We start from the raw sequence: 25,140 nt of genomic DNA on the forward strand, positions 1-25,140 counted from the left end.
CAGGTCATTCCCCTGCTCTCCCCATCTATCTCCACTGTCTCTGTCTAATAAAGTCATAAAGTTGTTCATACCTCTACTGATGTTAGACTCATCAGTGGAGTCGGTCGACGGAGGTGGAACCTTTGGAAGGAGGCCGAGTGTCCCGGGGTCATCATGTCTTAGGATCCTGGTGACCACCACTGACACAGTGACTGTACGTACTTCCACCTGCTGTAAAGGTCAGAGACAAAAAATGTTCACCTGAGACATGTACTGTTATGTGAAAATAAGAAAGCAGTATCAATATTTTTTGGGGCTTTTTAAGCCTTTATTGATAGCACAGTAGAGAGACTGGAAATGGGGAGGCAGAGAGAGGGGGAATGACACGCAGTAAAGGGCCGTCCGATGCGGGACTCGAACCGGGGCCGACTGCAGCGAGGACAGTAGCCTCTACATATGCGGCGCCTGCTCAACCCACTCACCACTCGACGCCACTCAATAGCCAAATAAGACAGGATTATTGTGTATTTTAAAAACAATAACAAAATAATGCATGTCAGTAATTACTCCCTATTTATTTCCAATTGTAAAAAGCCATGGGACAAACCTAAAACAACAGCCCTGTCTTAATTCTGCAGACGCTGTGACACTGTGTAGCAGTTACCACCACACAGGAGCATGTTTGTTCCCATCACGATGTCCCCTGTCTGCTGTCTGTATTGGAGTGAGAGCTGCAGATCCCACGACCAGACTTTTTGGCCACTGGAACATACAGTACATGTTCCTGTAAGATAAACATATAGTGAGCAGATTGATAGACAGACAGACTAAAACTGGCCTGAAACATTTCCAGTAAAAACAGTTGAGAGGTGTGTAAATCCTTGTGTGTATTTAGTGTTGGCTCAGTCTGTAGCTGGACTTTGACAGAAATGTCAGTAAAGTAGTGGATAAACACCACAGACATCAGAGGAGTCTCTAATCGGTTGATTCGAATCAGCTGTTTGTGTCCACCTGCAGTTAGAGGTCGCCATGGTGATTTCAAGTGCTTAGTTTCTACTGAGTGAGACATGGACTGAGATGAGAGACACCTCTCGAACTCTGGCTTGCCAGTCGAAGACCTCCTATCCCCTCGGGCTTTAGATTTCCCGAGAGAGGAGACTCTGCCGAACGCAGTGATACAAAATATTTGTCTGTGGTGTGAAAAATGTGGCATGTGCAGCAACTTTAAAAAATGTCTTGCTTCCTGTTGAGTGAAAAGGGAAAACGGATGGTCCTCCTGCCACTTTCAAACTCATAGTTCAAATTTTTCTTCGGTTAAACAGAAATTTTTCAGACCAGTTGAACAGCTTCTCCCACTCTGTGATGTCATTCTAACTGTGAACACTTCGTTCAACCTCTCCAGTTCAATCCAGATCTATTATCCAGTTCAATCCAGATTCATCCAGTTCAATCCAGATCTATTATCCAGTTCAATCCAGATTCATCCAGTTCAATCCAGATCTATTATCCAGTTCAATCCAGATCTATTATCCAGTTCAATCCAGATCTATTATCCAGTTCTATCCAGTTCTATCCAGATCTATCCAGATCTATCCAGATCTATCCAGACCTCCAGCTGCACATTTGACTTTTGAATTGAGTTTCTGCACCGAACAGGGTGCAAAGTGCAAAAAGTCCCGGAGCCATTATTGATCGTGTGTGAGACATCACATGAGGCTTTGTGGACTAGGTTTGGGGATTTCCTTTCGACGTGAGGGAGCAGCGGCTCCTCACTGGATGTGCGGCGTGGGCGTGGCATCTCGGTTGCAAATTCGTCGACCATGTTAACGGATCGGAGCAGACACTTGCCTGTGTGACACGTGTGTCTTATGTCTCACAGTTGTGTCATGTGATCTAGAGATTCGGTTTATACTGTTCATCTCAGCAAGCGCTACGCAGATCCTGAAAGAAGTCAAAGTACCTTGAATGGATGTAGAAGAAATGGAGAGACAGGAAGAAGGAGAGGGGGAAAAAAGACACGAGTCCAGCCAAAGGCGTAGGGCAACACACGCATACATACACGTATACACAGACCTAAGGTATAATGTGCAGAAAAGCCAGAGCAGCAACATCAGGGTTTTTAGTTCGTGCTTTTATTTCAGGAAACCTGAAGAACGAAGAAAACACTCATAAAAACACTGAATAGACTGATGCTATTTCTGTTCCACCTGGAAAGAGCTACAGAAAGAATGAAAAGAGATGGAGAAATTCAAAAAGATACCAGCGGCTGCTGAAGAAAACACTGTACCCCAGCTCCAAGGCTAACCACGAGCTGCGAACCTCTCCCACAGTGGTTAGAAAACATCTCCTTTTCCACAGTGCCCTCACCACAGACCACAGTGACCAGTATTACAATACCACAGGTGAAAAAGAGACAGATAATTACAAAAATATGTGCTGGTGGAAAGTACAGAAGTACAGGCCCAGAAAGTATGCAGAGTATAAGTAAATATGGTCATGCACAGAGGAAGACAGAGAGAAACATACTATACTGTAATTAATGGCCTCAATCACCATCTCTCTGCACAAAATCTGTTTAATAAAAGTGAATTTTTAGTTGCTTAGGAGCTCGATCTCTGATCAGAACAGAATGTTTTCCCCTCGCAGAGGGACTGGGGCAAAACAAGCAAAAAAAAAAACAAAAGCATAATCTTTATTCATGCCAGCTGCATGGACAATTAAGTGAGTACCCAGCAAAATGCTTTAAATATGTGAGTAAACAGGAAGTAAACTGTAGAAACAACTACAAGTTGCATGATGATTTTTCTGTTTACATACAGAATCCACTATGTATGTACGATGTATAGGAAATGAACAAATTCTTTCCTCATAAAACATTTTCAAAGCTGATTTTTAAATATACGTATAAACCTACAAAATACTCGAACTGTAGGAAGAGTCCTGCTGGTTCCCAACTGTTTCCTTTCAACATTACTGAGCTCCTGGGAACACTCAAAGCTTTAGGAGTGGTTTTATACCGTTGCTCTGATCTATGCCTCACCACACTTTTATCACAGTGGTATACGGAGAGCTGCTTGGACTTCATGACTTTTGGCCCTGACATGCAGAGTGAATTGTGGGACCACATGTGCCTTTATAAACTACGTCCATTCGATTCATTTTGCCACCGGCTGCCCACCCCTCAGCAAATTTTGTTGCCCCCGAAATAAACCAAGAAACCTTCAGAACTTGTGTCCTGTGATTCAAATGGACCGGAACCACTCCGGTGTACTCTGTGTTACTGAAACCACTGACACGTAGGAGATGACTCCGCAGGAAGTTATGACATGCACACGATCCCCTCCCCTGGTGATAGCACTGCACTCACTACTGTCACCGATCCTGTCTCCACCGTTTGAGACACAGCAGAAAGCAGCGTTAGCGATGGGAGAGGATTTGAAGTCAGAGATAGAGACAGAATGTGGGTGGAGGCTCTTCTGGACCCATTAGTGATGTGTTGCTCCTCTGGAATGTGTTCTGCAGGAAAATGGTCCTCCAGGGCTGCAGCATAAACCAAGAATGTCTCTGTGCATACTTGAAGCCATCCGTCATCATTTGAGAGCCTTCGAAGGATCACACTGTTTTGCAAGGCAGCTGCTTAATGCACTGGCATTACAAGTGAATAACAGTTCACACGTAGTAAATAATGTTCCATTTAAATTATTATTGTTTTCATGTTTCTGGACTGTGACCAGAGGAAAGTGCTGAAAAACATTCTCAAATCCAAATTCTGCAGCCAGAAAAGTGAATGATTCTACACTTGAGTGTTGAAGGCCCATAAAACTCACCTAAAACTAAAAGATATTTGAACTTTTGTGCCACTGTACATGAACAACAACGATGTATCTACATATGAATGAACGGCTCAACTGTGTAATTACAAGGCCGAACGTACGAGGACACAACACAAGGCTGCAACTCAAGTGAACTTAGTGTCAGACTTACTCGCTGCAATGATGATGCCCCATGAAAAGTTGTTCTCTCAGGCAACTTCTCCTCCTTGTTCTCCTTCTCCTTCTTCATCAGCTTAGACGTGCATTACCGCCACCAACTGGCTGGGCTGGACCGGAGTGTGGAACAACAGTTTGTGGGTGTTGAAAGTGACCAATCAATCAAGCGGAGAATTCAGGCACTGGCCCCGCCTCCAAAGTCTCAAAAGTCAACTTGACAAGCGAGCGAGCACAGGGAGGGCTGAGCAAGCGCCCGTCACACCCCCCGTGCTTGTACAACTGCAGTTGTGCACACTGAGCACAAATGCTCCCTGACGAGGATGCTGTGCGCACGTGTCAAGTTCATGTGCATGGTTTTTAAGTGCGTGAGTTTTGACAATAAATATTGTTGGTGACTTTAAAGACACATCATAGAGAACTGGGAAGCCAGAGGCTGCTACAATTAGCTTCTCCTCTGTTGCGTTTAAAGTTCATTCCTGTGGGGCAAAGAGTTGTAGTGTCAAGCATCAACTTCTGAGGCTGAAAACTGAAGCCAACACGGACGTATCAAAACCTGCAGTTCCTCTAATGACCACTAGAGTCTGGCTCCAACAGGGAGTCAAGACTCACACGTAGCAGAAATAAACATGTTTACAGCCTGGTGCAAAAACAATTTTGGTCTCTAGAGCTAATTTCCTCCTTCATGACAACTTTATTGTTGAGTTTATATAACTCACCTGTTTACATTCATTAAGGCTTAAATTTATGTATAATTGAGGGCGTGGCCTCTTTGAGTGACAGGTGGGTGGGTGTATGATTGCCACAAAGCAGTATACACTCAAGTCTCAGCTCCACACACGCCCCTCCTCTTTGCCCATTCTTGGATTAGCTGGGAGTTAGGGGCGGAGTCAGGCACTGCCAAGATGGCGATGGTAGAGCAGCTCACTCAGAGCTTCAAAACTGCTCTTCAGAAACCTGTGGGTGACGTTGCAGAGGCTACGTCCATCTCTATTTACAATCTATGGTCTGGACACCAGCTCTAGAAGAGTCCTGGTTCCAGACTTGTTCCTCTTCAAAGTTCTTGTTCCCATTGTTCTCCTGGGAACACTCAGGGCTTTTTGTCCTGAGCTGTGTTTCACCTGATCAGAGAGGTCTGCAGAGAGTGCACTGAACTTCATGGTCTTTGTCCTGATCTGCAGGTTAATCGTGGGGCCTGATATACACAGGTGTGAGATCTTTCTAAACTGTGTGCAGTCAACTCAGTCTGACACAAGGATCAGTGCCAAAGAAAGGGTCTGAATACTTTTGTAAATGAGAAATTTCTTTTTCTGATTATTGATAATTTAGCAAAAACTTCTAAACACGTTTTCACTTTGTGCTGTGGATTTAATTTTGAATGTATATATTTTCCCATCAATCTACACACAATGACAAAGTGTGCAAGGGGTGTGGACACTTTCCGAAGCCGTATTTACTGTTAACCTGGTTAGTAACCATTGCTAGTTGTGTGTGATGTGTTGAGATGAATCATCACAGCTCAGACCATAAACTCATGTTTCATGAAATCTGTCATTAGACCAGACTCAACGTTGTTTTTTTTCACTGTGTGACTGCAATCTTCTACTGAAAGGCACATTCTTGCTAACGCTAACTTTGATGGATCTGGTGCATGACTTGAGAGACAGCAAATGTTTTCCTCCTAAGCCTAAAATATGTGTTTGTGTGTGTGTGTGTGTGTGTGTGTGTGTTTGTGTGTTTGTGTATATATATACATGCAACATATATGTATAGATGTAACCAAATGTCTGAGACTTTCCCATCCATTTGACTGGGAATGTGGTCTTTTTTATAGACTTTATTTCCCCTGCTGTGGAGTAACTTCAAACCATCAAAGTGAAGTAATGTTTGATGAAAAACTCATTTTCAAGCTCTTTCAAGAAAAGCTCCAGTCTGCTGCAGAATCTGCATTTTATTCCACCATTTGATCAGAGTGGGAGCACTGGGGGGAAAATGACTGGCTGAACGGGCCAGGGAGTTGAAACCAGATCCCCTTTTATAGCCTTTTGCAAAACAACTTCTCTTTATAATATAATGCAATGTTGATCAGAGCCCCGCTGAGCCAGCAAGCTACAGAGGCATTTTTAATTGTTGCAGGTGGTCTGGCTCAGGGAACATAGCTGTGATACTCAGGGATCTGCAAATAAAACTCCAAAGCATGCATGTGTGAACGGGTACACAAACAATAGAGCTCCATCCAAGACAGCTGTGTCTGGGATCGCTGTGCTGAGGTTCAAGGCCTGAGGTAACAGCATGGCCTCCTTTTGCCTTATGTCATTTGTTCAGAGTCATCAGCAGATGGCATGTACTCTGTTGTCATGGAGATGGTTTAGTTATCAGGTTATCTAAGTGCAGACTTACAGCTGCTGTCTTTAGGAATTCACCATAATGTTACTGTTACTGTGATTTCAGATATCATATTTGAAAACATAAACAGTTTGCGAATTCAAAAGTTCAATAATCTGGGTTCAAGTGGATCTCTGAAAGGACGAACCTCTCCAGTTTATGTTTGTGGTGATAAACCAAAGTCATATGATTCCAGTTTTGAGTACACAGGTGAAACAGGAGCATACTGACAGAACTTCAGGATACTGGCCCTCACGACTACTGGGACAAATTCTGGTTGGCGTCTGCAGCAGTGTCTCTGTCCCGCCCCTCTCTATGTGTCTGTCACATGGGGTACGGGCCGGTCGCAGGGTCGCAAAGATTTATTAATGTTACAAGAAGTTCTTGCACCAAAGTCTCCATTCTTTTCCATCTGCTTCCCTATGAGATCACGTGAGTTGCTCCCTCTGGCACGATGATAATGTCCTGCAGAGTGTGATGCACCCTTGTTTTGAAATCTTGCAGTGTGTTTGAGAGAGAGAGAAGAACAAACGTGAAGTTTCTCCTTATGATGCAACCCAATTCCATACATGTCCCTGTGGACGAGCATTTGTAAGAAAAAACAAAGAGAACTCAAAACAGCCTTTCACACAGGGAACATGCCACAGACAAGCACTGTCATGAACACCTCCTGCCAGAGGGGGCAATCTACCAACACCACTCCCTCAGAGACGTACTGGATCTCAACAGTCAACACAATGACACCTGCTGGACTGAATAATGATTTCAGCCTCATGGAAAGAGAATGTGTATCACAGAACCTGAAACCTCAGTTAAAACTGCTTCACCTGCTTTTATAAATTGGCAAATTATCAAGAAAAGATTAGGAATTCAATAACCATGTGATCATTTCAGCCAATCAGCTCCCAGCTCCTGTCTATATGATATGATTTCCAGTTTCCCCCATGCACTGATGAGGGCAACTATAGGCCCAATCCCAGTGCCCCCCTTAAGGCCTACGCCCAGAAACCCCACAGACTCAATTGACATCACCTGGTGGGTGATTGAGTGTGAGAGGCTGCAAGGGCTCAAAGTGGTATAAAGAGGAATAGGGCCGCACTTTGTGACATATCATGTAACCTTGACGACACCAAAACATGTTTTGTCCTATTGTGGGTTCAGGACTTTTGATTTTACATTTTTTACTCCTTCGCTGTAACATTCTTTTTTTTTTTTTTATGTTTCCGGGTGTACCCTGGTAACCACGGTAACACAGTGTTTAACATCACAACGATATGAAATGTGGTTAATTCCCTCAGGCAACGTCTGCAGAAATGCTGACTTATGGAAAGTGTTCATGATGGGCCCAAAATGTCTGTGAGAAAGACCTCATGAACTTGATGGCTTCACAGCGGGACAGTCCCAAGACCTCATGGACTTGATGGCTTCACAGCGGGACAGTCCCAAGACCTCATGGATTTGATGGTTTGATAGTGGGACAGTCCTACTTTATGCTGTAACAGTGCTAATGTACATGTAGTTCACACTGAGTCAGAATGAACTCTTATAATAATGTATGTTCACGGGTGACATTTACTGCGGTCCCTGAATGCAGCGCGCTTCCCAGTGTGCATGAGAGATGTACTTTGTCTTGACAACACACTGTATGGAAATGATTTGAAAGAGCCTAACCAAATGCATTAGTTCCACTGTGTCCCATACTGATGCTACAAGCTCACACGTGCATAAGAGCTCAACATCTGTGAAAGGGAGAAAAATAACCTTTCCACTCTGTATAGTATACTCTATAAGTTTTCCCTTCCAGGATGTGTGTTTACAAACTGGCTGCAGACAGGATTTACATCTAACCTCCACGATGTGATGATACTCCTTAAATTAAACATGTGCTCCTACTTGTTATTGCTCATGTTTGGGTGTGGGGACAATCATGTCATCGCCACACTGCTTTCTAAACCGAGCCATTTCACTGGCTCACCCTCCAGCTCCACCTTCCCTCCACACCACTCATCTCCACATCACCACCCCCCTGTAAGTATCCCCGTTGCAGGGGGAACGCAGAAATCTAACCTGCTTGTTAAGCGACTGAATTATTCTCCACTTGAATACAGAAAGAAGCTGTTTTAAGTCCCATGAAAATATTCCTCTGGCTGTTTATTGGGTGTAATTTGTAACAAAAAGCATTATTTTGCCACTTGTCATTAAGGTGAGGTTCAGGGGTCTGGCCTGCAGTAGGAGCATGGCAGCTATTGCTGATGAAATGCATGCTGCGTGATGAACAACTTCCCTTTCCTGCCGCTCTGCAGCTGTAGCAGGGCCCGCAGCTCCTCGGGGCTGTAAATCAGAGCCTTTGTACTCCAGAAGGATCCTATCAGCCACAGGTGTGGGCTCTGCCTGGGGAGTAACAGCCCAGCGCTGGAAATACAAAAAACTGGAGAGCAGCGACGAACCTCAGCCAAACACAGGAGGAGAGGTGGATAGTGAGACAAATGAGGCAAAATCCAAAAGAAGAAAGTGCCAAGTATGTCAGGCAGACTGGTGTTTCAGTTATACAAACAGTTCTCAGAGGCAGAGCTACTCAGGAGACACTGAGGCAAACATCAGTGTGTGGAACGAATCAACCACAGTTTCTCTCTAAAAGGTGTGGTCAGTGGTTGTACATGACTGATGTTTTCTGATTCACTCTGGTTAAGGCTTGGTGATGTTTAGATAAAACTACTAAAACTACTTCAGAAAGATCACGGTCATGGTTCAGGTCACTGTCATTGCCAAACAGCTTTTCTATTTGAATGAATGCAAACATGATACACATAGTGGTGCTGTCAGACAGTGGTTACAGTGCAACAACCTTCAGCTACTTAGAGTCTGCGCATTATGCTTTTTGGGTTTTTTACCTTACAGTTATTGTGTTATATGTATTTTTACGCCTCCGTGCTGGTGATAGCCTCTTCACATTTGGTACAAACATCCATTAGGACTTATGAACTGATTAAATTTTAGTAGTTAAAGGTCAAAGGTCAAAGGTCAAGGTCGCAGTGACCTCACAAAAAGCGGTTTTGGCCTTGGCTGTTGTAATCCAGGCTTCTGTTCTGTAACTCATCTACGTCACTGTGTAACACATTGATATAATAACCTGAAACAAAGCTAATCAGAGTGGAGGCCAGGAAGAGTTGGGTTAGTTTTAGCCTATTCCTATTCTATTCCATGCTGCAGGTTACTGTACAGGTGTTTGGTGACAGAAGAATAATATTTTACTAGCAGCTTTGTTGTGTCCTGACAGCAGCAGTCGGCATTTAGGCACATTTCCCACACATATAATTACTAATGGGAAAATATATAAATACCTTTCAAATACAGATTTTAACTGAGAGACTAACTCTACCCTGATGTGACACAATAATTACCAGAGACATCGTGCTGTGTGTCCACTCTCAGATTCAGGATCAGATTCAGCCTCTAACAGATGGATTTGAGAAGATGCCATTTCCAGTCAATTCTGTTCTGTTTCTTAGTTTTAGTTACTAGTTACTTAGTTTAGTTAGTTAGTTAGTGTCACAGTTTGCTTTCTGAACCTCCACACCAGAAAGAGTGTTGAGTGCTGCCCCTCAGCAGGCCTCCGGAAATTTGGCCAATCAGAAGAGAGTGGGCTTTTAAGGATCCCTGAGCTAATGTTGCCTGTTTCAGTCAGAGGCTCATGGGGCTGCATGACAGGCAATGAGAGATAAATAAGGACTTTTATTGAGCTGTGAATCATGCAGTCTCTATTGGAGTCCCAGAATAAAAAATATGGAGCAGGAAATGAGCATAAAAAGGAGAACAGATAAAAAAAAAGAAAAGTTTTTTAAAAAAGTTTATCTCTCCAGTTAAGTTAACGTAATTTTTTCTATCAAAGTCTTTGGTGTCAGTATGTTAAAGTAATTAAATGTTGGACTTAATTCCTGTAGTTATTCACAATCTGAACAACACAAATCCATCATGTCCTTTTCATTTAGATGAATGGAGTGAAAATTATGATGAGAGCACAGAGATTATCCTGGAGATCATCATCAATTCAACAAAGTATGAAGCTTCAGTGTCTTGATAAGAGGTGAAATGTGGCAGCTGTGGGGAACAGAGACAAACAACATCATCTGTCTGTGAACACCAGACCAAAGCCCCTCACAGCGTCACTGGGAAGAGGTCAGTGACCAGGAGAAAGATCAAGGTCGATGTTCACATCTGACACCAGAGACCGGAGCTGTCTCTCAGTCTGCGTTCGTCTCTGTTCTTGTGAGACGTCATCAGTCTCAGCGCATGTACTGTTCCAATTCAAACTCAGCATCCAGCCAAGTACAGATCAAAGATCCAGAACTGTTCTCACTGCATCCGTTTCATTGAGGATGCATCGATACGTGACTTGTGCGGACTTGGGACAGCTAAGTATCCCAGAATGCATTTCACACCAAATAGCAACAACGGCAGAGATTCTGAGCCAGGCTCCAAGCTGAAACAATTTTTTCACCCTAGAACTGTTATTATATCACTTACGTAAGTTTGCGACAAACCGGCATGAGCCGAAATCTCAGCTCCACACAGGCCCCACCAATTGACCAATCTTTGGATTACCTAGGAGTTAGGGGCGGAGTCAGACACCGCCAAGATGGCAATGGTAGAGCAGCTCACTCTGAGCTTCAACACCGCTCTTCAGAAACCTGAGGGTGACATCACGTCTTTATTTACAGTCTATGATATGGACCTTGAGGTGATGTTGAATGATGAAATACATGAGCAGTTTGTAGAATAGAAGCTTTGACAAACAACCTGTTTTATTGCTGGTATTTTGTTCATGAAGACACATGCCTCCATCCCCCTTAACCCCACACATCCACACAAACACAGCAGATTCGGTGTTGACCCCTCACTTGTTTAAATCAATTTTAATATGTTGCTTTATGGTGTGGAGGTTGCTGTATAACCTGATACCGCAGAAGCAACATGAACTGCAGAGCTTTCTACCTCAGAGGTTTAATGCTGGATTGCATTTTGTTGTAATGTAAAATAAAAAGTTATTGGCAGAAACATTCTTTAGCTTTCTCTTTGCCAAGTCAGTGAAGAAAACAACCCCACCCACTGAAGTTTAACTAAGTCATTATATCTGCCACCAGAGCAGCCCGGACACCCACAAACGTTGTAGAACTTTAACTTGAATCTACATACCAAATGGTGAGGGGAGAGTCTGAGGCAAGGTGGGGGTTATGAGGACTGTGTGTAGACATGCCTGCTTTCTGGACACCAGCGAGGGGAAAATTCACAGATGAAATGTGGCACAGGCCCAGGGAATGCAATTTCAAGCTTCCACATCTGCAGGAAAGATGAAACCAGGTTCCTAATTTTACAATGATGATGTCAGTGAGAATACATGACAGCATTGGGTCAGGGTGCCAAGTCCTGCTCCTCATGTTTTCTCCCCCTATTTTCCTTTTTTTCAATATATTTATTTATGTATTTCACCAGGAGTGGTTGCTGGGGAGGTATTACAACACACAGGATTTTCTCTCTCATGAGGGAAAACAGGAGCAATAATGAAAGACAGGATGAACTGCAATTTGTAAATCTTGAAACTCTCTACATTTGAATAAAAGTAATAGTAAGTTAAAGTAAGAAATGTGTAAAATGTTTTTTTTAACCAAGCATCAACCTCAACCTCAAGAACCAAAAGCTGCAGTTCCTCTGATGACCACTAGAGTCTGGCTCCAACAGTGAGTCAGTCCCCATAGACTCCCATGTTAAAATGTCCAACTTTACAGCAGAAATAAACATGTTTACAGCCTGGTACAAGAACAGTTTTGGTCTCTAGAGCTAATTTCCTCTTTCATGACAACTGTTTATATAACTCACCTGTTTACATTTCAGCTCTTTCAGCTTTTCAGCTCTTCAGAAACCTGTGGGTTTATTTAGAGTCTATGGTTTTAACATATGCACAAAAATAATCACCAATCACCAAACAGTACAGTTTTTTCTCCAGCACCCTCTATATTGATGTTGTGGTGGTGAGTTTTTGGTACCACTGACAATGTCAGTACTGTAATGTGATCTATGTTCTGAAAACTCACCTATCTCTGAGAGATTAAGCAAGCTCTTCATTGTCTATCACCACATATGGATCCAAGACAGAGAAACAGCTGACACTACCTAGTCTTTTACAAAGTCTTTGTGGATCACACTCATGAGGTTGTAAAGGGTTTGACATGTTTAGATGAAGAGGCATGACTGTCACAGTCTGACGAATAATTACAGAGTCAAACCACAAAATAATAAAATATACAACACAAATAAACAAATAGTCCATTTCAGTTTTCCCCACAACCGTAAATCAGTTTAGTTTAGTTCAATCAAGTTTCAAAGGGGGTTTTATTAGATTGACTTTATTGAAAATGATAGTGTAGCAAATTATGAACTAGAAATTACATGATAAAAACTATTATCCTTGTTTCAATGTGTATATCAGTACAGTTTCCATATAGCCTTCTGACATGCAAACTGTAAAATTCCAACCTTTTATGTACAAACACATTTAGCGATTCCCACTGGAACCTGAGAGGATATCACTTATTCCTCTTTATACCAGAGGTTTTATCAAAATATTTCTGTAGGAGCCAAAATATGTTTTTGCTTATGTTTATATTTGCTTGGGCTGCACGTATTGCGTCACTTCCCTTGATTGACACATGGGTGTGGTTACCCCTTATTTTACCTGTTCACTTGGGTGGCGGCGGCAGATTTGGACAAAGGGAGTTGGTAGAGCTCCGATATGTTTTCTGTTGACCTTCACCATCGTCATCATTATCACCATCGTCTTTCATCACTTTATTCTCACAGTCGGATCACATCAGGTTTTATATTCTTGTGGAACAAATGCTTGTCAGTCCTTTTTGATTTTTTGATTCAATAAACTTCAGTAAAACGTCATTTGGATTTCAGTATGATTTTGTGGACGTGTCACAGACAAGAGCCTACTAAGTCTCTCAGCGGCCTTTTTGAAAAGTAGTAGTAATTTCTGTTATTTTCAATATCCAGGACCTTATTGGAGACACATATCCCATCCCAAATGTGCTCTATTCCAATGAACATACTGAAAATGTTTATCCTTTGTTTCTTACACTTCAAATGGCATAGGATTTCAACAATCACGAAATGACCTGCTCATAACACCCTAAAGTCAAGTCCTTAATCCTTTTAAAATCAAACTTCACTTCCAGTCACTGGGTTGAGACTCTTGAACTGGGACACCGAGGTGCTCCTTAAGGCTTGAGGACAGCATTACAAAGCTGGTGGTGATGTCTCCTCTTAGAAACATTTCCATCAGCGGAGTGTCTGAATTCCACCCTCGGTTTTTGGCAAACTTGTAAACACATCCAAAGAGATCAGGAAATATCGTCATCACATCAACTTGGGCTGCATCCTTAGCACTGCAAACAAAAAGGAACATTTTATAATTGGCTCTATTAGCTTAAGTAGTGGTTCTCAAACTTTTTCACATTAAGCACCACTAAACCGACACAAATTAGACTACAGATCCCCAAATCTATTTATCTTAAAGGCGTTTGAGCCCTGGAACCCCCTCAAGGACTCCTGGGGGTCCCCAGACCCCACTTTGAGAACCATTGAGCTAACGTACTTGTAAAATAAAAAAATTGACAAATTTAGAATCAAATTCAGTGCCATGATTTTCTTTTTGATTGTCTTCATTTAACTATAAAAAAAATCCCAAACTCTACTTTGTCAGGAAGGCTTTGTTATCAGAACAAGCAAACAGTGTAATGTAATCTTATGTGAAAAAATAGTATGTACACTATTCTTAATACTTATGTGTCTTAAAGCTGAACCACACAAATCTTGTAAAAAATTCAAGTGTATAGTTATTGCTTCTGTCTAGTGATATTTTAAGGCCTTGCATTATGTTTTGGTTTCACTCACTAATGCTCATGGAGGTTTCGTATGAAGCGCAGTAATCCCAAAGTGTTTTCATTGTAGGCTTTCTTCTTGCCATCCATCTTCCGGACCAACTCTGGTGGAAACTGCAAGACCACAGAAGTTAGACCTGAAGTTGTATTTAGGAACACGGATGTAATATTAGTTTTTCTCACCTTATTTTTCCACAGTTTGAAAGATCCATCCCCAGCCCATTCTTCCAGTGAACAAATCAGTTCCTGGTCGGCATTTCGATAGTTTGCCACCTCCTCCCTGTTGCCAATCCTTCGCAAGTAATCTACTCTCCTGAAAAAAAAAGTTTAAGTAAGCCAATGTAAATTGCAACAAAACAAAAAAAATCTCATGATACTACAAAATAGTGTTCAAAATGAAAACTGGTCTTTTACTAAACCCCTCCTCCAAATAGCAGTTGTTATTTAGCAGTCCTAACCAGGCATGACCGGCCCAGGCTCAGAACCAGGCAGAGTTCAGGGTTCAAATCTCTTAGAAAAGGAGGAATTATCGTTCAAAAAATAAATAAAGTTAGTTTAAAAAAAATCCCAATTCCATCGAGGTCGAGGAGAAGGGGTTAGAGAGGAGATTATTTTGACTTTTCGACCGCAGCCTGAACACACTAGGAGGTGAAGCCAATCAGTGTGGAGCAGACAATCACAGCAGCAGGAAACACACGAGGGCAGCAAGTAAGAGGGATCTGCACTGAGAGGACATGTGAGTGACCAAATGAAACAGGAAATAATGAAAATATATGAAACCAGGAAAACATGACCTTAAAGCACAGAGCTGGGCATAACAGAAGATAGCTTTACTCAGCAGTGTATCGCGTGATTCACTCCATGGCTTATGTCTCACGTTAGTTCAGACATGAACTAACGTAGGATGGATCCTACTGCTTTTGGTATTTCCCCAAGATGTCCTTGAGGATGCGCTAAATATGGTAAACATTATGCCGAACATCAGCATTAGTGCTAGCAGGCTCACATGTTCCTGTTCAGCATGTGAGCCTGCTGAATGTAGCACAACCTACCACTGAATATAGCCTTACAAAGCAGCTAACATGACTGTCCACTCTTAGGGCTCTGTTTTAACGGTCCAAAGCACATGGTCTGAAGCACGTGGCGCAAGTGCATTTAGGGCGTGTCCATGTCTTTTTTGTTAATTTTACTGCAGAAAAATCTGTTGCTTCTCCAGGCGCACAGCTCAAAAGGGTTGTCCCAATTGTTTATGGGAGTGTTTTGGGCGTAACACCCAATTAAACAATCACAGTGCATCTCCCATTCCCTTTAAAAACCAGGCATGCTGCAACTTGGCGTATTGCCAATGGCGATTCTGGGGGGTGGCCTGGGGTGGCCGGGACCACCCCTGAAAGCTCATTGGCCACCCCTGTGGCCACCCCAGATCTGATAGGTAGTTGGTCAAGTTCGTCAACACTAGAAACAAGAGAAATGCTGTCAATTGATGATGACAGCTGATCAACTGATTTAGGGCCAGTTTTACATTTTTAAATAACACAGTAATGGTCGTACTGAAACTTTCTGCTCAGTGGACGTTTGGCCATGCAGGTCAGGTGCAGGACCAGCTGCTGCTGCTGCTGCTGGTCCGTGAAACAGGAGGACGGTCAAAGTGACAACGTCAACAATACAACAACGATAAAGACGCTGAAATCTGTCGATTGAGAGGTATGGTAATTTAATGTTTAGTTATATCGTAGTTCCCTCTGAATGTGTAGGAAAACTTTATCTAGCACTAAGTAGCAGCTAAAAGATGAACTACACTGCACTAACTGAACAGTCTAGATTTAAGTAGCTGTAACACAAGAACAAGCTGTGACTTATTTATTTGTTGCATTCAAATGCCACAAATGCTTGAGATGCAATATGTCTTAATTGTGTTATTGAAAGTGAGTGGTAAGAGTGGTAGTTATGTAAAAATAAACCTTTGTAGATCCTATAAATAGACATAATTAGGCACATTGTTGACACCTCCTTTCTTTTTGACATTTTAATGGAGTCAAAGCAGTTATTTAAGGGGTTCCAGAGCCCCACGAACAGCTGTATTTTGCTCACTGATTCTAACCCAATTTGACAATGATCCTGCTTGATGTTTGTAGTTATAGCTATTACTTCAAAGTGAATAGACTGACTGATTGATTGATTGAATTACATTTCCCCCAGGGTGTGACATGCAGCAAAGGACTGGGATTCGAACCGCAGTTGGCTGCGTACGTATACGTATTAAACTTCGCTATGCCATGGCCACCCCACACTAGCTTTGTGTCCCATCTTGGCCACCCCAGTAAAAATTTCCTGGATACACCACTGCATATTGCTATCATAACGGTGCAGTGTTTCACACGGTTTCACATACATGTTGTGACTGGCCAGTGAGCCCAGTCCTGACCAGCAGCGCCGGCCCGTGGCATAGGCTGTCATCCACAGAGGGTGTCGCAAATGTGGGAAGAAAAAATAAATAAAATGTTTAACTTTTACTATTTTGAACTTAAATATTTTGAAATGTGTGCTGTAGAACACATGATGCAGCTACATTATACATATTGCATATGCAGTTAACATTTTTGCAAAGAAGGTACTAAGACCTTCCTTGTAGATCTGTGGCAGAGCATTGATTCACTCAGGAATCAATGCTCTGCCACAGCTCTACAGTGAAGTAATGGCAAAAATCACAATGTTAGAAATATTTGATGTTACATGATGAGAAGTGTCAACAGTCTTCAAACTTGGGCGCTGGACGGAAGAATGACAACTACCTGGTCTTAAACTAGCAAAGACACTTGCGTTGCACTTTGCATTGCGCCGGGTGAAAGATAGGGCCCTTAGACACCACTGCTCTAGATGTTTTGTGTCTAAAATAGGTGGCTATTGTAGCAGGCTTGCCTTTGAATATGTAACATATGTTGTATGAGAACCATGAATGTTTGTATCACATTTTGTGCCATTCAGTCGAGTAAATGAGTGAGTTATTTCGCTCTGGACCATCCCACTGAAAAAAAATCAATTGACAAGGATTTTAACTGGAATCAATTTGTCAGTCCATTTTATAGGTATTTCTTTCTCACCTTTCCTTGGTCCAGAAGAAGGGATGAATCAAGCATTGTTCCACTTCAGGTCTTTTCTTTGGTTCTTCATGGATCATCCACTCGATGAGATCCTTTGCCACCATGTCTTGAACGCGTTCCAAATTGTACTTCCCTTCATGAATGTTGTACTCATACTCATAGGGTTTATCTCCGAACGGATGGTGTCCTCCAGACAGGTTATAATAAATCAGCATCCCTGCCACCTAAAGAGTTTACAGGACATATTAGCAATTAGGGAAGTATTTTTCACCTAGTCATCAATAAAGTTTGTGTAGCTGAAAAACTGACCTGTATATCAGTGCTTGACTTGTACGGTATGTCGGCTTCAACTGCTAAAGTCTCCCTGGCCATCCAGCATTTTGTTCCTGCGCTGGCTGTGCACAAAGTCGTTTGGCCTTGGAGTAATCGTCTACTTATGCCAAAATCAGCTAATCTTGCTCTTCCGGTCACATCTGCAGGACAAATCACGAAGGAAAAAAAAAAATCTAAATATGCATGATAATTACAAGTTGAAATATTTTGCTTTTTTGAATTCAGTATATTTCTAACTTGTCTTACCAATCAAAACATTTTGTGGTTTGAGATCCCGGTGAAGAATTGGAGGATTCTGACAATGAAGCACACTTAAACTTTCGAGAACCTCCCTGACAAGTTTCTTTATCAACAGACTGTCATCAATTTTTCTGATATATTCTTCCAAGGTGTATTCACAGAGCTGAAGACAAAGATATCCAAAGTTCTCGTCCTCTGCAAAGTCAATGTATCGTACAATAAAATGGTGATCCAGCTCCGGAAGTCGTAGAAGTCCTTTCTCATTCTTCAGCACTTGATAGTTGCTTTTAGACATTCTCTTGATTGCAACTTCAGTGTCGTCATCTCTCAGCCCCAAGAAGACTTCTGTACCATCACTTCCCTTTGCTATGCGGAATTCTGCATCATTTACATAAATGATGCTTTTAATTTTGGTGACTCTACTTTCATCAGTGTTCATAAGCTTCTCTAGTTTTTCCCTCCACCTCTTGCTCACTGGTGGCCATTTTGGGGTAATGGGATTAAATTCAGATGGCTTTACATCTGTAGTTGATTCCACAACAGGAGCTGCTTCTGGATCAGTTAAAGTACTGCAAACTTCATCATTTGGGTCTTCATGCTTTTCTGACTCCTCCCTTTTGTACTTTTTCCTGGCTTCAGGTGCGACTCTACCCTCGTCACATTCCACATTTCGTTTGCTGAAGTGATTTTTCAATCGTCTGAGAACTTCTTTCAGCTTGTCATTCATTTTCATTTCTGCAGATGTCAGTATGTCCTTGGGCACTGAAGTTATCCCCACTGTTGTAAAGATTTTAACAGCATTTTTAACTATAAGCAAGTTTGCAAATATGCCATATGTGTAGACTCTAATGTCAGAAGAGTATTGATTCTTCACATAAGGAGCAACTGTGTTGCATAACTTCTCAATGAAACTGGGATCCCATTCATTTGTTCCCTTTGTTTTCTGTGTTATCACATATATTGTTTGCTGAACAGCTTTCCACAAGTCAGGTCTGTTTTTTGTGTCAAGGCATTCTAGTAGTTGGGGGATTATAGCTAGTGCTTGCTCATTTGGTATCTCATCCATTGTGCAGAAAACTGCATGTAAACTATCGATTGTTAACTTTACATTTGGCACAGAGATGTGCAGAAAGCGACTGATGACACTATCAATGAAGGAGTTCACATTTTCAGTGTCCTTCAGCCATTCCATGCTTCTCCGGCTGTAGTTTTCTCTATCTGGCCCATTTACATTGAAGAGCATTTCAATCATGGTCATATGGTTCTGAGGATGCTCTCGCAATATGTGACTTTCAGCAATTCTTAACACTTCTTCATATGTTTTCTCTTGAATGGCAATGTGTATATCCAGAAAAATTGATATTTTGGAGCACAGTTCATCTCTTTTCAGTGCAAGGTTACGAATCATCTGAGCTATTTGTCTGTTGCAAATCTTATGGTCACTGTCTTTTACAGTTAACAATGTAACCAATGCACCAGCAGATACGAGCTCTTTCACAACATCCTCCCTGTGATTGACAACAGCAGTTTGCAGTGGTGTGAATCGCTGCGGTCCTTTAAATCCATCTGGATTAGCTTTTGCTTCAAGCAGTTTCCTGGCAAATATAGGTGGTGTTTTGAACAATGAGACATAATGCAAAGGTGTAAAGGTTTTTCGGGAAGCTGTATTTGGGTCCGCACATTGATTTAGAAGGTAAGTGAAAATATCCCATTTGTGATTTACAACAGCAGCAATCAGAGGGGTGATAAAATCATCGCACTTTCTGCATGGGAAGGTTTCATTAATGTCACAGTCTTTCAATAATTCTTTGAGGTCCTCAAGCTTTCCATCAATTATACACTGTATTATTGGATGCGTTTCTGTGGTGAATTTATTCATTTCTGTGCTTCAGATTAACTGTGGGAAAACAAAATGATATTATTGTTACAACATATTATTATATTGTAAACTTTAGACAAACAGCTAAAAAGCTATAATTAGAATTTGATCTCAAAGGATTGTTACATTCACAGCTGCTTCAGACAGCTTTTAAAGTAAAGTCTATATCAAAGTTGTCTGAATGCCGCTGTATTTTATTTTGATGTGCAATTTTTCATTGTGTTGAGAAGCTTAAAGCTAGGGTAGGTAATCTGTTTCAGAAACATTTTTGTTATATTTCTTTGAATTGTCTCGACATCCTGGTAGCAATGAATTAATTAAATGATCTGACAATAAACAGACAACAATCCACCCAATGTGAAAGTCACAGGACTGTAAAAAGTCCTTGTATGGAAGCCTATAGGGGAATATATTCAAATGATAATTTAATTCCACAATAGCATTTTCATTTTACATGTATGTGTTATTTGATTAAAAATTTAAAAAGAAAATGCAATAAATCAATTAGAATTTTCATTTTCACATACTTGTATGGGCATTCTAGGACCATATTAAAATTAAAATGAAAAAGCTGTATTTTCAAAGTCATACCCTGCTGCACAGTGGACAATATTCAAATGTTAATTCAAATTTGAAAATGAAAATGCAACATAAACAATTTAACCTCATTTTACAAATAGGCAAACAATATTCAGGTCACAATTTGAAAATGAAATCGTCAAATGCTGATTTCATTTTCATTTTCAAAGTCTTAACCTGGTTTATATTGGACAATTTTCAAATGCAATACACAAAACAGCGCCCCCATTCCATTCCATTTTCATTTACATGTCACCACGCTACTTTGGGTTCAACATGAAAATGCAATCTGTAAGATTTACTCATGAAGGCAAGTCTTCAGTTAGGATGTCACTTTGTTGTCATTGCCTGTCACTGGGCAGTGGCTAATGGCTGGTTGTGCAGTGAATGGGCTTCGCCACTGCTTTTGTCGTTTTCTACCAAGTAGTGACTGAAGCTTGCAGAATGTTGCTTCGCTCACTTCATTACACTCTTTGGGGTTGAAACTATGTGAAAGGAGCAGAGGAGACAGAACCAGACCTAGGATAATAAACACACGGTCATTTACAGGTGAGTGAGTTAACTCTTAAGTTATCTGTGTTTGTGGTTTTGTTGTGTGCTTGACATCATAGCATTTATGTTTAGTTTTCCTGCCCAAAAGCAATTGTTAGCCGGTTACAGAAGATAGCCAATGTGAGTTAATCGATCTGGTTGACAGGCAAACTGGTAGATGACACATAGCTGTATGCTAACGTTAGTAGTTTATTATTACTGTCAGCTCTTCTACATCTCAGAGGGTATTCCCCAAAGGCTGTGTGAAATTACTTAATTTACTGTAGGAGTTAATTAGCCTCATCATTAACATCGCAGCTGTAACGGCTGCACTGACTTTGACAGTTTAAAGTTATTGAGCTCTAGTGAGGGCTTTATGTTGACAAATGTGTATGTTACCAGCATCATGTGTGAGGATGAAGACTGTAACCAAAGAATTGTTTGGACTAATTCAATAAATTACCTGTGTTTCTGTTTGGTAGGTGTGGGTCCTACAAAGCTGATGTATAAAGTCAACCATGTCAAAGGCCGTCATCGATAACATGGATTACCGAGGCTACATACTGTACGACTGCACCTGGATAACTGGAGAGTGCAAGGCTGAAACTGGCAACATGTTAGCTGAGCACTGTAGAGCAGCTTATTACTTTGAAAACGAAATGTCAAATGCCATTTTCAGATTGTTTAAACATTGCATTTTCATTTTCATTTTCATTTTCATTTTGCAAAAAAGTGTGAACATGTAAATGAAAATGCAGTAGTAATCCAATGTCCAATGTGGAATTACATTATCATTTGAATATAGTCCCCTATAGGCTTCCATAGTGGGGTGCCTAAAGGGAGGGGGTGGGATTCTTTCAGTTGGATGGTTTCAAAATTTGGTTAACTCATGCTAATATCTCCAGGATTACCTATTCCAGCGTTAAACAATATTCCATTTACCATTATTGTATTTAGGTGAATAATTCAAAACTGACACTTGCATTAGAAATCATCCACATTGTAACAAACCGTGATAAGTGCTGTGATTCACAGCCCCTTTGAAAAAGTACTGGCCTGTATGCAAAAATTCCCCAACTTGAGAACTATATTTACTCTATTTACAGAAAAAAGTTTGCAACAGGTCGAGCAGTAATTTAGATATGACTTAGATATGAATTTCTTTGCATGGAGAGTGTCACACCCTGCCCTCGCTGAGAACTTCCTGTGTTGTCGAAGTATGTCTCCCCCTTTGATATGTGTTTCTACTGCACTTAACTGGACTTTATCCTTAAACCCGATCACTTATTCGTGCTACACCAAACCATAACCTAACCTAGGCCCTAAGCCCAACTGTGGAAGGGGGTGCTCTATGAAACACAGTATGAAACAGTATCTGAAGGCGGAACAGACTGCAACACTTCTAATAACACAATGAACTTACCGTGTTGAAGTGGAGTGTCGCTTGCAGTATGAATTGTATCTTTCAAAACTTAACATTCTGTGCTTTTCCTGTATTTGTCTCTTTGTCTCTCTGCCTTTGTCTTCTTGTCTTTCTTTCTTTCTTGCTCCTCCAGTGCAGCAAATGGCTATATTCTCTATACAGGAAGGAAGTGACTGTGAGAGTGAAAGTTTACACTGTGAAATGATGTGAGGATAATATGCTGTTCATTTTCCTCCAAAAGCTTTCTTTTTTTTTTTCATGGTCTCTCTGTCACACTCTGATGTTGGCCTATTGAACTCAGCTATGACAAAATGACCACTAGAGAAGCCTGTAGATGTGTGATAAAGAGATGGAGTTCATTTGTCAGCACTGACTGAAGTAAAATTTATTTTGGAATTTCTAACTTGAGAGATATCTATATATCTTATTTCTAAAAAAAAAAAAATGGTAATAAAGCACTTCAAACTTTAATTATGAATCTTAATACTAAAACAATGTTTTAAGTCATGATTTACCACAGCCAGCACCCCACCCCTTTCTTGAGCCAGTGGTGATTGGCCCCCCCGCGGAGCTGTGCCCCTGCTGGGGGGCTGCCTTTATTTTTCTGCATGGAAGGTGGCAACGCTAGCTACAGACAAGCTGCCTTACCTTATTAGTGAAGGTTGTTGGGTCCGTCTGTAGCTTAAGAGGGCAGAAAAAAGGTAGTTTATAATTAATATTTCATACTTGATATTTTCCTTCAAAGATGCATAGGCAATCACAACATAAGCTATATTTCTAATAAAGAAACAAAAAAACTTCATATTTGAATCACACTTTTACACATTTATTTTGATACACAACTGACTAAACTTACAGTATATTTTGAGAATAACATTCAATATGCTTAAAACATCTGGGTAGCTAGAGTCAGAAGAGACAGAGGCTGGGGCAAGAATTCTATGGTGATCAAGGATCCAATTTTTCCTCGCATTTGTTTGCACAGGTTTTACAGCAGCTGAACATCAAGCACAATCAGTCCTCTGCATACTTACACAAAGTCAGGGGACACTGGAATAATTCCACCAGGCTTCAAAATCTTTGTTGTGTGTGTACTGTGTTGAGATGAATGCTGACTGGGAGGGTGGGTTACCGTGGTTGCTGCTGGCAGTGAGGGAGGTAACGTAGGAGAGCACAGGGAACATGATCGATTATGTGATTGGCTTTAGGCAGCGGCTTTACTCGGCTACAGACTTGGCACAGCAAAAATTGTCCTTGACAAGTGTGCTGAGCGTTATTCTCTCAGTCCAGGTGACAACATTCTTGCTTTATTGCCTATAATTGGGTCACCTTTTCAAGCCAGGTATTTGGGCCCTTTAACAGTAATGACCCAGCTTTCAGAACAGAACTGCCTCATTTTCACCCCTAAAAGTCGTAACCATCACCAGTTACAGCATGTGAATCTCCCAAAGCCATATAATGTCCATGCGTGTAGGGAGCCGGGAGCTCTGGTGCATTTTCACTTGTCTGAGTTGGCTGAACTGAAAAGTGCTTATCCCAGCTTGATTGGAAATGTTCTGTCGCACGCGTGTGATAAAACATGACATTGCAAAGGAAAAGCGAAGCCTATTCCGAAGCAATACTATTGGGTCAATCCTGAGAAATGCAAGTTTTTGGATTCAGAAATTGATTATACTTCTGAGCCATTCTCCTGGAGCTGGGCTTCGCCTTGTTTGATGGTGCTGAAATCAGATAATACCCCTTGTTGTTCTAATTGGAGGAAATATGAATAGTGTGACTAAACCTGACTCATTTCCTCTGCCTCTCATTGATGACTGTATTGATAAGGTTGGTGCTGCTAAATTTCGATCTATTGAAAAGGTGTTGGCAGGTTCCTTTGTCTAAACAGGTGCGTGACATTGCGGCTTTCACTACTCCAACTGGGCCGTATTTGTATACTGTCGTGCCTTTCGGGTTGCACAGTGAAATTGTAACGTTTCAACAGTTAATGAACCGATTTCTGGTGATTTTGACGGGTGTGAAGTATCATTTACTCTGATTCCTGGTCTTCCCATACGGAGTGCATTAAGGCAGTGATCCACTGTTTGACTGAGGCGCATCTGCCGATAAATCTGGCGAAGAGAGAGTTCGCCCGAGCGACTGCGATGTACCTTGGCAGGTTGGTCAGGGCATGGTGCAGCCTCTGTGGGTGAAGGTGCAGGCAATTGAGCAGTATCCACCACCAGCAACCAAGACCTAATGAGATTTTTGACAGAGCTGTTGGAGGCAAAGGAAAAGTATGTCTGGTTTCAGGCTTGTCAACAAGCTTTTGACAGTGTTAAGGCAATTCTTTGTTTTGATACTCTCTGCTCTTTCACCTGTCCACCTGGAGCCAGCAGGTGGTGGGCGGGGCATAAGGCCTGATCCAGATTTGCCAGATAAGCTTCAGACCCAGTTTTCCTTTTTTTCACTTTTTATGTGAGAAATTCATGTTTTGTTAAACAAAATATTAATCATAGCAGAGGTGTGATGTCTGAAGAGGAACATAAATATCTTTTTATGATGGCCAATGAAGATCTCATAAAATATATTGAGTGAGTTTATTTTGTAGTCTGGTGCTCCTCCTTGTGTTTCTTTTGTGCCTCCATGAGTATGTGAAATTTCATCCAGTTTAGCCACAGTGTTAGCCTCACTGAACTCAGTACTCCATCCAGACTGGAACGGCTCCCTATAGGGACAAGGGTAAAGCTGGCGGCTCTGAGACAGACAAAGAGATTCACACCGC

General features: G+C 41.5%; 1 protein-coding gene across 4 annotated transcripts; it reads right to left on the bottom strand.

Annotated features, from left to right (window-relative positions):
• Positions 1–12,735: 12,735 nt before the first annotated feature.
• Positions 12,736–22,529, bottom strand: LOC111645501 (uncharacterized). 4 transcript variants are annotated; one of them, XM_087170569.1, is made up of 8 exons: positions 22,377–22,529; positions 20,725–20,907; positions 17,971–19,861; positions 17,701–17,864; positions 17,392–17,615; positions 14,474–14,603; positions 14,304–14,404; positions 12,736–13,795 (listed from the first exon to the last, which is right to left on the bottom strand). In XM_087170569.1, the coding sequence occupies exons 3-8, from the start codon at positions 19,841–19,843 to the stop codon at positions 13,576–13,578; spliced, it is 2,712 nt and encodes a 903-aa protein (XP_087026695.1). In that variant the 5' UTR covers positions 19,844–19,861; positions 20,725–20,907; positions 22,377–22,529; the 3' UTR covers positions 12,736–13,575. The 4 variants fall into 4 exon arrangements, with proteins under 4 accessions (XP_087026695.1, XP_087026694.1, XP_023250501.1 ...); XM_087170568.1 differs by having other exon boundaries at positions 20,725–20,941; XM_023394733.2 differs by lacking the exon at positions 20,725–20,907.
• Positions 22,530–25,140: the final 2,611 nt, after the last annotated feature.

The sequence above is a fragment of the Seriola lalandi genome, unplaced genomic scaffold (assembly GCF_002814215.2).
Source record: "Seriola lalandi dorsalis isolate HSWRI2012SDOR001 ecotype SW California unplaced genomic scaffold, Sedor1 jcf7180002054953, whole genome shotgun sequence".
Lineage (NCBI taxonomy): Eukaryota > Metazoa > Chordata > Actinopteri > Carangiformes > Carangidae > Seriola > Seriola lalandi.

Bases quoted from the DNA above. Each gene is read 5' to 3' on its own strand.
- LOC111645501 (XM_023394733.2), bottom strand. From the start codon at position 19,843: ATGAATAAATTCACCACAGAAACGCATCCAATAATACAGTGTATAATT. The intron at 14,405-14,473 runs GTGAGAAAAACT...GTGGTCTTGCAG, and splicing joins TCAAACTGTGGAAAAATAAG to TTTCCACCAGAGTTGGTCCG. The intron at 13,796-14,303 runs GTGAGTGAAACC...TTTTGTTTGCAG, and splicing joins CGAAACCTCCATGAGCATTA to TGCTAAGGATGCAGCCCAAG.